The sequence below is a fragment of the Brassica napus genome, chromosome C9 (assembly GCF_020379485.1).
Source record: "Brassica napus cultivar Da-Ae chromosome C9, Da-Ae, whole genome shotgun sequence".
NCBI lineage: Eukaryota > Viridiplantae > Streptophyta > Magnoliopsida > Brassicales > Brassicaceae > Brassica > Brassica napus.
Genome location: NC_063452.1, coordinates 17,873,206 through 17,887,673, shown reverse-complemented (window position 1 = coordinate 17,887,673; position 14,468 = coordinate 17,873,206). Strand labels below are relative to the sequence as shown.

At 36.3% G+C, this 14,468-nt stretch overlaps 1 protein-coding gene across 1 annotated transcript; it reads right to left on the bottom strand.

Annotated features, from left to right (window-relative positions):
• Positions 1 to 9,052: 9,052 nt before the first annotated feature.
• LOC106353459 (alkane hydroxylase MAH1) lies at positions 9,053 to 10,794 on the bottom strand. The gene has a single exon (XM_013793220.3). It carries the CDS (start codon positions 10,632 to 10,634, stop codon positions 9,144 to 9,146), a length of 1,491 nt encoding a protein of 496 aa, XP_013648674.1. The 5' UTR covers positions 10,635 to 10,794; the 3' UTR covers positions 9,053 to 9,143.
• Positions 10,795 to 14,468: the final 3,674 nt, after the last annotated feature.

Genomic DNA, 14,468 nt, shown 5'->3' with positions numbered 1-14,468 from the left:
ACCGCTGCGTCTCTATTACACTATGCCGTCTCAAACATCGACGACTCTTCACAGAGTCGTATATGCGGCCCACCCAACCTTATCTTTGTCGCCGGAACTACAATGCAAGAGTGTGGACTCGCCAGATCTGCTAGCTACTCCATTATTGTTTTGTCTCCAACACATTACTCCGTCTCAAACATCTACGGTTCTTCACAGAGTCAACTATGTAACCTTCAAACCGGAGCTATTATCTTTATCGTAGGTTCTCGGAGTCTTGCTCATGTTGTACCCCTACTTGATAGGCCATGGATTTTACACACTTTTAACCATAGTTTATAAATGTTTTAATAATTAATTATTATGTTTTAGAGTCTATTTACTATATTTATAGGATCGGGAGTGATTTGGAAGAAATTGATGATTTTGGAGCATTTTGGAGATAATTGGAGAGATCATGTGAGCTGACCATCGAGCAAGACTAATGGTCGACATTTAGAGACAATAATCGATCGATGCACACCCTGTGACATCGATCGACAGCGAAGCGCGTAGAATCCAGTTTGGTTCCAGCCGACTTAGAGTCCAAGACTTCACCAATTTACAAGATTACCCCTGACGAGCTTTTAACCTAATATTTATAGTTTGCCAAAGTGTTTTAGGCAAAGTGTGCTTTCTTGTTTTCTAGTTTTCACAGCAAAAGGTTTTCTAGGATTTTAGTAGAATTGGAGAGAAGATCCAAAAAGATTTGTGATTGGAACTCCATTATTATTTATCTATATATCTATGCAGTTTTTATACCTTATTGTTGTTATGAATTGCTTAGCTATGTCTGAGTAGTTCTACTGTTAGATTTAGGGTTCAAATAGGTTATGAGGGATTAGCCCAACTATAGATTGCTAAGTTGTGATATTCATCATTAGGATTGTCATTAATGCATGTTTCTAGTTTAGCTAGCTAGAACCTTGACCTAGGAGTTGTAGGCACAAGTTAACACTGGAATCTCACCCTGAATCTGTCCTAGTTGAGCTAGGATTGTTAGAGTAAGGCAAAAGCTGATCTGGTAAGCCTAGTGAGCATTATTCAACCCGCGCGTAAAGCTTAACTAAGAACGCGTCGATCGATATTCCTATCGAATAATTAATCGAGGGTGCAAAAGGTGTATCGATCGATATTCCTCTAGAATCATCGATCGACACTTATATCTGGTCAATAGACAAACCTAGAAAGCAAACGCCGATCGGTTTGTTCATAGGCGATTGAGCTCTATAATATCATGCATACAAAAGGCATATGTAGGATTATAATCCGATTACCTGAATAGAAACCTTAAGCCTAACTATTTCATTTAAGTGCCAAAAACCCAATCAAACCAATCGAGCAACTACCTTGCTCACAAGCTGTTATTTACATTTAAACATAATCAACCTAGTTTAATCACTCTGATTAGATTTATTAGGTTCCCTACCTCCTTGTGGATTCGATCCTTAAGTACTACGATTGAACCTCTTATTTAAGAGAGCAAGAAGAATAACAAACTACTTTATTCATCTATGCGAGCATAACTATCTCACAGTTACTTATTAATATATGCTTTACTGATTCAAACACTATCATCATAATTCTATTTTTGTTTTTAAAAAGTTTAAACAAAAATCATATTATTTATATCTAAAAATATCAAAATATATAATCATTATTGCATTTTTTTAAAAAGCAATCACATATTATAAAGATTTAAAAAAATTTCTTTATATGCTACATTCATTATTAATAAAAAATTAAAAGCACTCAATATTCTTTGTTGTATTATATAATATTAAAATTTTTACTTGATGAATATTTAATCATGCATCTTTCTGTTTTTTTTAATATTTAATTTTATTAATAAAATATCTTATTTTGGATTACAAAAAATATAGTAATTATCTTTTAATTTATAACATTTTTGGTTTTTGGTTTTTTTGATCAATTATCTAATCTAATGAATTTAAAATTCATTTTTTATTTTTTGGCCAATTACTATTATATTAATTTATAATTAATAATATAATATTATTAATAAATTTAATTATTTATTAAAGTAACAAAGACTTTAACCAAACTAAATTTTAACGTGAGAGCTTGGATCGAAAATCAGTTTGCAGAGATAATATAGGTATAGACAAATAGATTTCTCTCTCTCTTTCATATGATGTGGCTTCAATATTCCATGTATCAAATCCTCCTGGTTTTAAAAACCTCTCTAAAAACCTAGACTACATGCAAGGTTTATAGTTGCTGAAATGCTATGTGCAAAAGCCAAGTTCCTTGATATCCTCTCGTTTTATGACCATGGAAACTAAAGCCTTTCTGAAATCATTATGAATGGAACCTGTACCTTCAAGACTGAGTCTTATTTCCAGCACTTCACCTCATCAGGTCGTTTAGAGCATCCTTATTGGTGCAGTATGTTAAGTAACATTCTAAACTCAAAGAAATTAATATTTTAATAAATTTTAGTTATTGAATTAATTTTAATGTTTATAAAAATCTTAACTTGACACTTGGCACTTTAAGTTAAGAAAAGTATCTTAAAAGTACTTTTTTAAGAAACTTTTAGTGTCTTTTCTAATTTTTATAATTTTTTTCTTTTTCTTAATTATCTAGATACTCATTGAGTATCAACTAATGGAGATGCTCTTATATATGGTTGCGTCGTCGACAGTGCCGTGCTCAGACGTCTTTCAGCCTAAGGCTATTTTTGAAAAACAAACTTTTAATATAAAAATAAAATGACTGAAGTTATAAATACAGTATATACTTTTTATATAAAATATATATTGCAGTATTTTGTTATTTATGAAGATATTATAACAATAAAAAAATTAATTTATCATATCATTTCCTGTTTTATAAAAAAATCCACTAGAATTATTTAAATGTACATATAAATTTCTTATAATTTTCATTTCCTACTATATCTATATTGTGTAGTAAATTTATAATCTGAAATAGTTTAAAGTATAAAATGAATATAGAAAATGAATTAGTAAATGATGTAAACATTAAAATAATTTCAAAGAGGAAAATATTTATATAAAATAGTATTACGCATATAAAGTAATGTATTCTGGCGGTTTCTATTTTGATGAAAAAGATTTGCAGTCGACATACCGCTTATTCGAAGGAATGTTCAGGTGGTTTCTATTCGGCGGTGGCCGTCATCACTTTTGTTCTCTCTACGGTGGATTTAGGGTTTCAAGATCCAATCCCAGTTTTGGTAAACTGGTGCTCACCTTGGTGGTTCTATTTTTAATTTTTTGTTTCTTTTTAATTTCTAGTTGTTGTAAGTCGAAAAAATGACAAAAAAATAACATGAAAACATTTTAGAAAAAAAAAACAATTTGATGAAAAATGCGGAGCCTGAGGCCAATGCCTTTTTTCGTTGCTATATCGTCGAGGAATATATGACAAACTTTTGAAAAACTCTACTGGAAGGCTTCATGGTAATACCACCATGTTCATTATATTTCTCATCAAATTTGAGAATGAATAATAAATAACAAATACTATTTTCTCTTCATGGTAACTACAGCAGTAAATGCTGAGTGAATGATGAGTGACTGTGGCAACTATTTTCTCTTCATGGTAACTATAGCTGTAAATGCTGTAAAAACTATTTTCTCTTCATGGTAACTACAGTTTCATGATAGTTCCTTCTTACCATTCAAGCAAATGTTGAGTGACTGTGGCATGCTGGAATTTCCATTTACTGGAAATATGCTATCATGGGTAGGGAAAAGATCAGGAGGGACGACTGTTAGATGTCGTTTGGATAGAGCAGTGGGGAATGAGGATTGGCATGAAAATTTTCCCCATTCAGTTGTCAGGTATCTCAGGCTTTGGGGCTCGGATCATCATCCGGTCCTAGCATATATTCTAACAAAGCCAGTGAGGAGGAAAAAGAATTTTAAATTTGACAAACGCTTGCTGGATAACGAGGAACTAAGGCAAATCATCCTCGAAGGATGGATGTCGGAGGATTTTCCTCCTGAGGCGAATATAATGGAACACATTGCTAGTTGTAGAAAAGCTTTAAGTCAATGGAGGAGACAAAACAATGTGAATTCCGCAAAGTTAGTAGTGGACCTTAAAGAGAAGGTGGAGGATCTATACTCGAATGATGATATGCTACCTCTGAGGAAATAGCAGATGCTCTGAAGGAATTATCTACTGCTCTTAAGGCAGAAGAGATGTTTTGGAGACAGAAAAGTAGGGTTCTCTGGTTAAGGGAAGGTGATAGGAACTCAAAATATTTCCATGCGTTGGTGAAGCAGAGAAGAGCTAGGAATAGGATAACACAACTCTTAGATGAAAATGGGAATGTCGTGGAGGATGAGGAATGATTAGTAGCCATTGCTACTAGTTACTTCCGACAAATATTTGAGTCTTCCAACCCAGAGGATATAGCTGATGCGCTATCAGAGATCTAACCTACGATTACTGGGGCAATAAATGATGACCTGACTGCTCCAGTAACTGAATGAGAGGTCAAATTAGCACTGTTTGCTAAGCATCCATAGAAAGCACCATGATCGGATGGAATGACACCTCTCTTCTATTAGAAGTTTTGGGATATTGTCAAAGATGATTTAACTCGTATGGTTAATCAATTTCTTTTCGAGGGAACAATGGCACAGGGCTTGAATGACACGAACATTTGTTTAATTCCTAAGACAACGAAGCCGAATGAGATGACAAAGTTTAGACCTATCAGTCTATGCAATGTCAGCTACAAGATAATATCTAAGGTCTTATGCCAAAGATTGAAGAAGGTTCTTCCACACCGGATATCAGAGACCCAGTCAGCCTTCGTTGCTGGTAGACAAATTACGGATAATATCATGATAGCTAAGGAGATGTTTCATGCTTTGAGAACTAAACCGGGAGGACGGGTTAAATGAATGGCCATAAAACTGATATGAGTAAAGCATAGGATAGGATGGAGTGGTCATTCATTGAGGCAGTCATGAGAAAGATGGGTTTTTCAGAAATATGGATTGACTGGATAATGCGATGCATCATCTCGGTCAAGTATAAAGCCCTCATGAATGGTGAAGCAAGGGGAAACATTATCCCTGGGAGAGGTTTACGATAAGGAGATCCTTTGTCTCCTTTCATATTTATTCTATGCACGGAAGCGCTCGTTAGCCTTCTTAATCAAGCAGAGAATCAAGGAAAGATAATGGGGATGCGAGTCACTCGCGCTAGCCCCTCGGTATCTCACCTTCTCTTTGCTGATGATAGTCTTTTCTTCTGTAAGGCGGAGCCCCGTGAATGTGAAGAAGTTATGAAAGTAGTCAGGAAATATGAGAAAGCATCAGGTCAACGTATTAATTTTGAAAAATCCTCATTACTCTTTGGTAAAAGGATTCCAGCGAATGATAGACAGCAGATTAAGGATACTCTTGGTATACAAAATGAAGGCGGGATGGGATCCTACTTAGGAATCCAAGAGGACATCAGTGGATCAAAGTGTAAATTATTTGCTTTCTTAAAGGAGAAGTTCCTACACAGAGTGAATGGCTGGACTGGTAGATGGTTATCTAAGGGAGGAAAGGAGGTTTTAATTAAATCGATACTGTTAGCCCTTCCGACCTATGTCATGTCCAGCTTTCTGCTTCCACTGGAGATATGTGAGAACCTAGCAAGTGCCATTGCACAATTCTGGTGGAGCTCGAATCCTCCGAAAAGAGGAATCCATTGGGAAAAATGGAAAAAAAATGTGTGCACCTCGAGAGGAGGGAGGAATTGGTTTCCGTATGATCCATGAATTTAATCTAGCTCTTCTAGCTAAACAGCTTTGGCGTCTCGTTCAATTTATGGATTCACTAGTAGCGAGAGTTCTTCGGGGAAGATATTACCGTCTGAGTTCGCCGTTGCGATTTGGCACAGCAGATACCCCATCGTATGTATTGACGAGTATTATTGCCGCGAGGAAGCTATTATTTATGGGCATCAGAAGCAAAGTGCATTCAGAGTATTAAATTAATGTGTGGGAGGATCTTTGGATCCCTTCGACGCCAGCTAGACCGCCTCGTGCCCGGGCCCCAGCAGTAAACCCAAAGATGACCGTAAGCAGTCTTATAAATCATGTTTCAAAGGAGTGAGATGTTAGCTTATTGGAACAATATGTAGCTCAAGAGGATATTCCGATGATTCTGAGTTTGGCCATAAGCCCTACCCATCGACGAGATACTTTTTGCTGGAGTTACACAAAGAACAGACAATATACTGTTAAGTCAGGATATTGGGTTGCTACAAACTTTATGAGAGAAGAGGAGGATATAGAAGGTCTACAACCCAGCATTACAAAACTTCAAGTCTTTGCTTGGAAGGTGAATGCGCCACAAAAGATCTGTCATCTTATATGGAAACTAATATCAGGACAGGTAGCAATAACAAGGAATCTGGAACGCCGTAATATGCGCTGTGATAATTATTGTCCAAGATGTGGAGCGCCAGAAGAGACCGCTACTCATGCTATCTTTGAGTGTCCACCGGCCTTACAAGCACGGGAACTATCATCAACATCGTCGAGCTCTCAAATCTTCCATGTACTAAGTATTTATGCTAACATGGACTACTTTTTTGGAGAAAGAATGGTATTCTGGAGCCAGAAGATGATAGAGATCCTTATCCTTGGATAATTTGGTACATCTGGAAAGCTAGGAACGATAAGTTGTTTAGAGGCATAGACAGAGATCCTTTGGAACTAGTCAGGTATGCAGAGAGTGAGTGCCAAGCTTGGTACAATGCAAGAGACACTGTGCCGGTTCCGCCACATGTACAGACTGCTGAAGAAACACAAGCCTTAAGCTTGGGTAATATTTGTATGGTGGATGGTTCATGGACCTCCACAGCTCAGTTTAGTGGAATGGGATGGGTTTGGAAGGATACAATGGGTAAGATTCAACTCATGAGATCAAGGAACCTGAGGAGGAGGGAGACTGCTTTACATTCAGAACTAGAAGCGCTACAGTGGGCAACGGAGAGTATGCTACAACATTCGACCTGTCAGAGGTTTGGGACGGACTGTAAGGATCTGATTGTAATGATAGAACAGCCACAAGCTTGGTCCAACTTCTCAACTGAGCTGGAAACAATTCAAACTCTTCGGTTGTGTTTTTCGGACTTCGAGATCAGCTACTTTCCAAGGACGCAGAATGAGATTGCAGATTCGCTAGCTAGGAATGCACGTTCTTTTCATAGACCTTTATGTTTTATTGGTTGTTCTATTCCGGTCTGGCTTTCCACACCACCTCAAGTTTGAGTAATAGAATAGTCGTTTGCCTGCCAAAAATAAAAACTACATCTGTAAAATAATTAAAAAAAACACTTTGAATCAACTATTTCTAATCAAAATTTAGGTATTTAAATTAGTAAAATATTCGCAGACTGTGGATATAAATGTTTTTTTCAAAATCCAAATTTGAAATAACGAAAAGAAGTTATATATGTAAATTAAACATAAGCTATACGAAAAAATAAAAAAAAATTTGTAAATTAATTATAATTTCTATTATATATATTTTTGTTATAAAAAAATAATTTCGCATTTTGAAAGCATGAGATCAAAATATAATTCATTATATTCATCATCAAATTTGAAAATGAACAATAAATAATATATACTTTCTTCTGATAATTTTGTCGTCTTCGTTCTTTTCTTTTTCATTTTTATTATTCTTTTAATGTTTATTCTCTAGTTCAAGACTAAAAGCTAAGAGCAACATTATTGCAAACTTCTTAAATTTAGGTTCTTAGCATATTTTATTAATCTTGAGGATTAAGAGACAAAGTTAAGAGACATGTGTAAATGTGTAGATTATTGGTAGAAACTTTTCTTGTCTCTTAGGAAATTTTTTTTTTAAAACAAGTAATAACATATAAAGATGTATTTCAAATAAAACATATAACATTTTAATAGAAACATTAGTTATTAGACAAAGTTGAAAAAAAATTTACAACTAAAACATAAAACATAGAAAATTATAAATAAAAGCAAACTTCAATTCATAGAAACTTAAACATTATACGTTAATTTTGATTCTCAAATTTATCTCATATATTTTCAATCAAATCGTGTTTTAGTTGTCGATGAACTGGTCTATCCCGAACTCTTGCTCGACTATCAATTGTATTGAAAAGAACCGTAGGCATCTCGGCATTCAACAGAAACAGCAACCCTTGTTATACAAACAACTACATATTACTCAATTAAGCATAAAAGAACAGTCGAATTCAAGAATCACAACCACAAGACTCAGATTGAAGTAATTATGATTCTCAATTTTTTTTTTCTTGGCATTCAACTAAAACCGCAACACTTGTTATACAAACCAACTATATATTACTCAATTACGCATAAACTTATTAAGAATCCATTTTTTTGGGCATTCACAATCAGCAATCTAAATCTTGTTTTATTTACTCTAACCAAGCATGCAATCACAATCGCCAATCATTTCATTACAAAAAATAGCAACCAAACCCAGATATGTTCGAGATAGATCGACAATGACGATTTACTCTTAACGGAGGAAAGAGAAAGAACACATACCTGGTTTGGTAATGAATCGGCGGAGAAGCTTGGATGACAGGAAAGAACGGTGTGGAGTGAGCGAGAACAGATCGGTATGCGGTCTTGGTTCAAATCGCCGAGAGATCGCCGTGAAGAGAGAATAGGGAAACAATGAATTTTTTTTCGAGACCAACGCGTGAGTTACCCGACCCCTTCCCTCTTTCTATTGCTGGATGGCACGTGCCCTTAAGAACGCGGTATGAAAACTTCTTAATTAACAAACTTCATCCGCGTTTTTAAGCTATTTAGATTTATTATTTGGGTTATTAATGGTAAGAAACATGCTAAGAGTTAACGATAATGTTGCTCTAATCTGGACAGAAACCAAAGTAAAATATGTACTGAACTTTGGCAATATCAATTATAAATTTTATATTTAATTTAATATTTTAAAATGATATTTGCGGGGAACAAACATAGTAATAGAAAAAGAGACACACTTATAAATAATACAAATAACACAACTATAAATAATACTTTAGATGACATTTGCGCCGAACAAACACATAAATACTTGTAATCCAATTATCAATAAGAATCACATCTTCTTAGTGACTGTGACACTAAGACCATTTTTGATACGGAGAACGATAGAAGGCACTGCTTCAATCTTGTGACCTTCAGTGAACTTAAAGTCATAGTTTTGTATGAGCTCTACAGCTACTATTTTCATCTGCTGGAGAGCCAAATGTTTACCCAAGCAAGCTCTTGGACCAGCATTAAAAGCCATGAACTTGTATGAAGGTTCATGTTTTAGCTCTCCACTTTCTGAAATCCATCTCTCCGGTTTAAAATCCAATGCGTCTTCTCCCCATACAGATCTCATTCTACCCAATGCGTAGATACATATCACAATCTTTGATTCTGCTTTAACTTTGTGCCCGCTTGGAAGCACATCGGACTTTAAAGGAGACTTGTGGTTGAAGGGAACCGGTGGGTAAAGTCTCATTGTTTCGTACAACGCAGCATGTAGATACACGAGCTTCTCTAGATATGTCGGATCAAACTTTGTGTTGATCTCTTGTCGGATTTTGGTCAGTACATGAGGATGCTTAGAAAGAAGCCAGAAGAACCAAGTGAGAACTGAACTTGTCGTGTCCCTTCCTGCCAACAATAAACTGAAAGCAACGTCTCGTATAAACGTATCATTACTAGGTTTCAAGAGCTTATATTTTGTCGTGTCCACATTTATATAATACGTTAGCGCGTCCATTAATTGCTCGCCTTCGCCGCGACTTATCTCCTCTCTTCTTGTGGATATGATCTTCGCAAACATACGGTTGACAGTCACCAAGGAAGACTTCATCTTCCTCTCGAGTCCAATACCCAACCAGTTTTGAAGCCTCCACAAGATGACCGGTTTGAAATGTCTATAATAGATCGCTTCTTCACCCGTTTCCGTAGCTTCACCGTACTCAACTTCGGGCATCTCGGTGGATAGTGACATTGGGTCGTAACCAGTCAACGAAATCGAAGAAGTATCAAACATGAATCTCTTGAATACATCTTGTAAGTCTATGACAATGTTTTCATGAGCAGCATTATCAAGAAAAGGAACAAGACCTTCCTTTAACTTGATTGTATTGCTACTTGCTGAGAGCTTCAAGAAATCTGGATGATGAAAGATGGCGTGATTTGACTTCCTCAGATCCTCCCACAGCTCCAGATCAGCACTTAAGATTCCGTCTCCCAAAACATCGAAGATCTTCTTGAACTCTGGTCCTTTGGGGTAATTCCCAAAGTTTAAGCTTAGTATGTGATGGATATTTCTTGGGTCCGCCGTGAATAGCATGTCCGTTCCACTAAACCATGGCCCTTTGAAAAAGAAAGTTAGGTTGGTGGCCTCAAGAACCTCGAACGTCCAGTCGAAGATACGAGGGATATGGGGGAGCATTCCTGGAAGCATCCCGAGGACAGGCCAGCTTTTGAGAATAGGCTGGCCGGGAGATTTCTTGTGGAGGAAGAAATGTTTGAATACTAGGAAAAAAAGGAACGCTACGAAGACTTCAAGTAAGCCTATCATCGCCATTTTTAAACAAATGTATTTATGAGTATGGATACAAAAATCTTAGTTTAGTTGGTTTCCTATATATAGCCGATATTCAATTAAATGCAGAATGTTGGTGGGAAAATTGTGGCTGGCTGACTTGACTCAACTGACGGGGATCAGACCGAACCTCTCAAATTCATTTACATTTTTGCCTTGAACAAATGTAACTTTTATTTCAAAATTCATAGCTAACTAATCGGTACTATCAGTATATCTAATTAAATTGAAGCTTTTATTTCGGCTAGGTTGGTAACAGTTGTGAAACAATAGTACAACATTTGTCTAAAATTAGAAATAAATGTGAAAAGTGACACCCCATTAATGGCTTAACTATGTAAAATGTAAGACAAAATAATGTTTTTATTTATAACGTTCTTTAAATATTTATTAAAAAATATTTTAATTTAAAGTTGACAAACATAATTTCAGAAAGAAATTATCTGACCTACTTTTTATAACAAATTAAATATTAGGATAAAAATTAATATAATAAATAATTAAATAACTATTATCATAAAATTAGTCATATCGATAAAATTTTGATCTTAAAATAATGGAATTTCTATTTTGTTTACTGAATCACATGAAATTTTATCTCGCTCCCGAAATTTAAATCTAGAATAAAAAAATTACTAAGCTTATAATATGGTGCGACTTGGATAAGTCTCAACTTCAAAAGTTTTAAGATCATGAAACCGCGCTGACAAAAAAAAAATAGATCATGAAACCACAGATAATACCCATTCGACCTCCGGGTTATATATCTTCATTTAGGTTATGAGCTCTCCATTCATTTGACTGTGGTTAATCATGAAGCCACACATCCATCAAGACTACATGCACATAAGGTTATAAACCATAGCCAGACAACACGTGCATTCAGGCTATCCTATCGCTTTGGCCATGCACCTGATAAGCTATAAAATCCTTGTCCTTCTTAAGTCCATGCGCCATTAGACCAGAGCACCTCCAGTGAGAATGTTAAATGGCTCAGACCATGACATCTCAAACGACCAGCGAGACCACATCAGAGGCGGATCCACTTGATCCAATAGGGTGTCAGCTGACACTCCTAAAAACGTAATAAATAATAATTTGTTCTTAAAAACATTCAACAGCCAGCAGCCCTGCTGGAAGAAGTCTCCTCTTGACACCCCCCAACAACAGTTCAAATCTCCTTTATGACACCTTTGATTATTTTTGACAACTCTTAAATGTGTTCTTGGATCCGCCACTGGACCACATCACGCTCTCCAAAACTACAATGAATCTGCTACCAAGGCACAACCCTAGGTCATCCGATAAGCACAAGTTATTCTCTACTTTCAAACAGGAATCCATAAAATAAGAAGCAAACTGTTTGGAAAACAAATGAGCGATTCTGCCGGTTTAGGGTAGGACACCGATCTCCGGCTTCCATGTTTCCGGCCTTCAGATTAAAAAAAAAAACTTTTAGATGAATGAAAATATTTACATATCTCAGAATATGGTCGAATCTAATATAAATCTTGCAAACGATGATTTATATAAACATGCTTAAAACCTTAAGAGGATATGCGATCTGATATTGACAACTTCTACTATAAGCAGGCAGTAAGGGTTATACTCTAAACGTTGTATTCATGCTATGAATGATCAATAAACACTACATTTGATCTTCTTGATTTTCTTGCTTGTTTTAGTAGTATCACGGAGAACCCCCATGTTATTTTACCGTAAAAATCTTTGGGAAAAAAGATAATTTAGTTGTTAATTTTAATTTATTAAGAGTGCTTCTATAATTCGTTTCATGGGAATTAATATTACAAGGATAAAATTTTATCTTTTGTTATAAGGGAGAATTGCCAAGTGTGACTCAAAACTTGGAGTCAAACCCAAAACAATACCCCAACTTGGGTCAAACGCAAAAGTAACCTAAAAGGCTATTGAAATTACAACTATCCCCTTGTGACCAAACAAAAAAACGGAATTTTTTTTACGTTTCTACCCCTCGCAAGTCGTCTGTTTAGACGACTTGAAAATAAGTCGTCCAGACGACTTAACTGAAAGTCGTCTGGACAGTTAGTCTTAAACATAATTTAAAAATTTTGTAAAAAATATTTTGATAAGTGAAAAATGGGAATTATGTAATTAACATATGTCTTAGGAGGTATAAATTAAGATATAACAAATTTCAATTGTTTTCAGCATAGATGAGTGAAAGTAGTGAGTCATGATATTCTTTAGTTTATGTTTCATCAACATATGTTGTAGTATTGTATGTGTTCTTAGGGTTAGATTTTGGAAAGCATTAAAACCGTTTTTGAAAATTTTTAAAATTACTTATGCGTGTTCATTTCTGTGTATAGTAAACACTATTTAAGTATAATTTGATTTTATAACGTGGTTAGTTAGTTAATCTAGTCATTTTAGTTTAGGGGTTCATTTTAGGGTCTAGGACGACTTAATATTTTGTCGTCTGAAAACAGACGACTAAATATTAAGTCGTCTGTTGTACATTATCAGCCAGAATAAGTCGTCTAAACCGGACCAAACCTTAAAGTTTACCAATGTACTTTTAAAGCTAACCGGATTATTTACCCAATATATAAGGTGATTTTTTTTTTTGTTTCATTTTTCGCGAAATTCAGAAACCCTAACAGTTCTCTCTCAAAACCCTAACAGTTCTCTCTCAAAGGCGATTTCGAATTCCCACGATTTCCGAACAAACCATCGTTCTCAACGTCGGCTATCTATCTCACTTCATTCTCACCGTTGTCGCCGCAGCTTCTTCTAACCCTAGCGCCGCCGATTCCTCTAAACCCTAGCGCCGCCGATTCCTCTAAACCCTAGCGCCGCCGCTTCCACTATTTCCGAACAAACCGTCGCCCTCGCCACCGTGGTCACCAACGTTCTCACCGCCGCTTCCTCTAAACACTAGCGCCGCCGCTTCTTCTAAACCCTAGCGCCGCCGCTTCTTCTCTGTAAACCTTAGCGCCGTTTCTCTGTAAACCCTAACGCCGCTAAGTCATCAATCTCGAGGAAAAGATGAACATAAAACGTTGTCTCTATCAATTTACTCATTCTCACCGTTTCACGTTTATTTTTTCAGATCTATAACCGCAATGACGAGTACTCCAACTCCTTCTGCGACTGGAAGACTTGTAAGTAATTTAAGTCGTCCGGCTTTGTCTTCCAACTGGACGACTTAGTAGATGACTTAAATATAAGTCGTCCATTTGGAAGACTTTCCAGACGACTTAATTATAAGTCGTCTACTAAGTCGTCTGGACTTATATTGTTGTCTTTGATTATTTTGCAGACAAAAAGGATGGATATTCCAGAACTCCCCCGTAGGTTATACACATCAGGGGAAGAGCCAGAAGCCCACAATAGCATTTCGTATCATACGGATAACAGCAAGTTGCATACTGCTCTTAGGAAAGCTCTTACTGATGACGAATTTGAAGAGCTCAAGGAGTCGAGTTTGGGAGTTTTCATCAAGTTCAAGGAGCAGGGATTTGGTTGGGCTTCAAGGCTGGTTCACTACATGCTCAGTTTCAAGCTGGACATTAAGAAGAAGTATGAGATGTGGTCTCTCGTTGGTCCAGAACCTTTGAGGTTTTCACTGTTAGAGTTTGAAAACCTCACTGGTCTAAACTGCGAGTACATCGAGGACCTTGAGACACCAAAATGTGACGTTACCCCAGAGATGGTTTCTTTCTGGGGGATGCTGGGAGTTCATCTGGAAGCTGGGCCAACTACTGATCAGATAATAGCAGCACTGAAGAGATGCGGGGATTGGTCCAGGGAAGATCGCAAGCGGCTCGCGTA

Coding starts and splice junctions, on each gene's coding strand:
- LOC106353459 (XM_013793220.3), bottom strand. CDS start 10,634: ATGGCGATGATAGGCTTACTTGAAGTCTTCGTAGCGTTCCTTTTTTTC.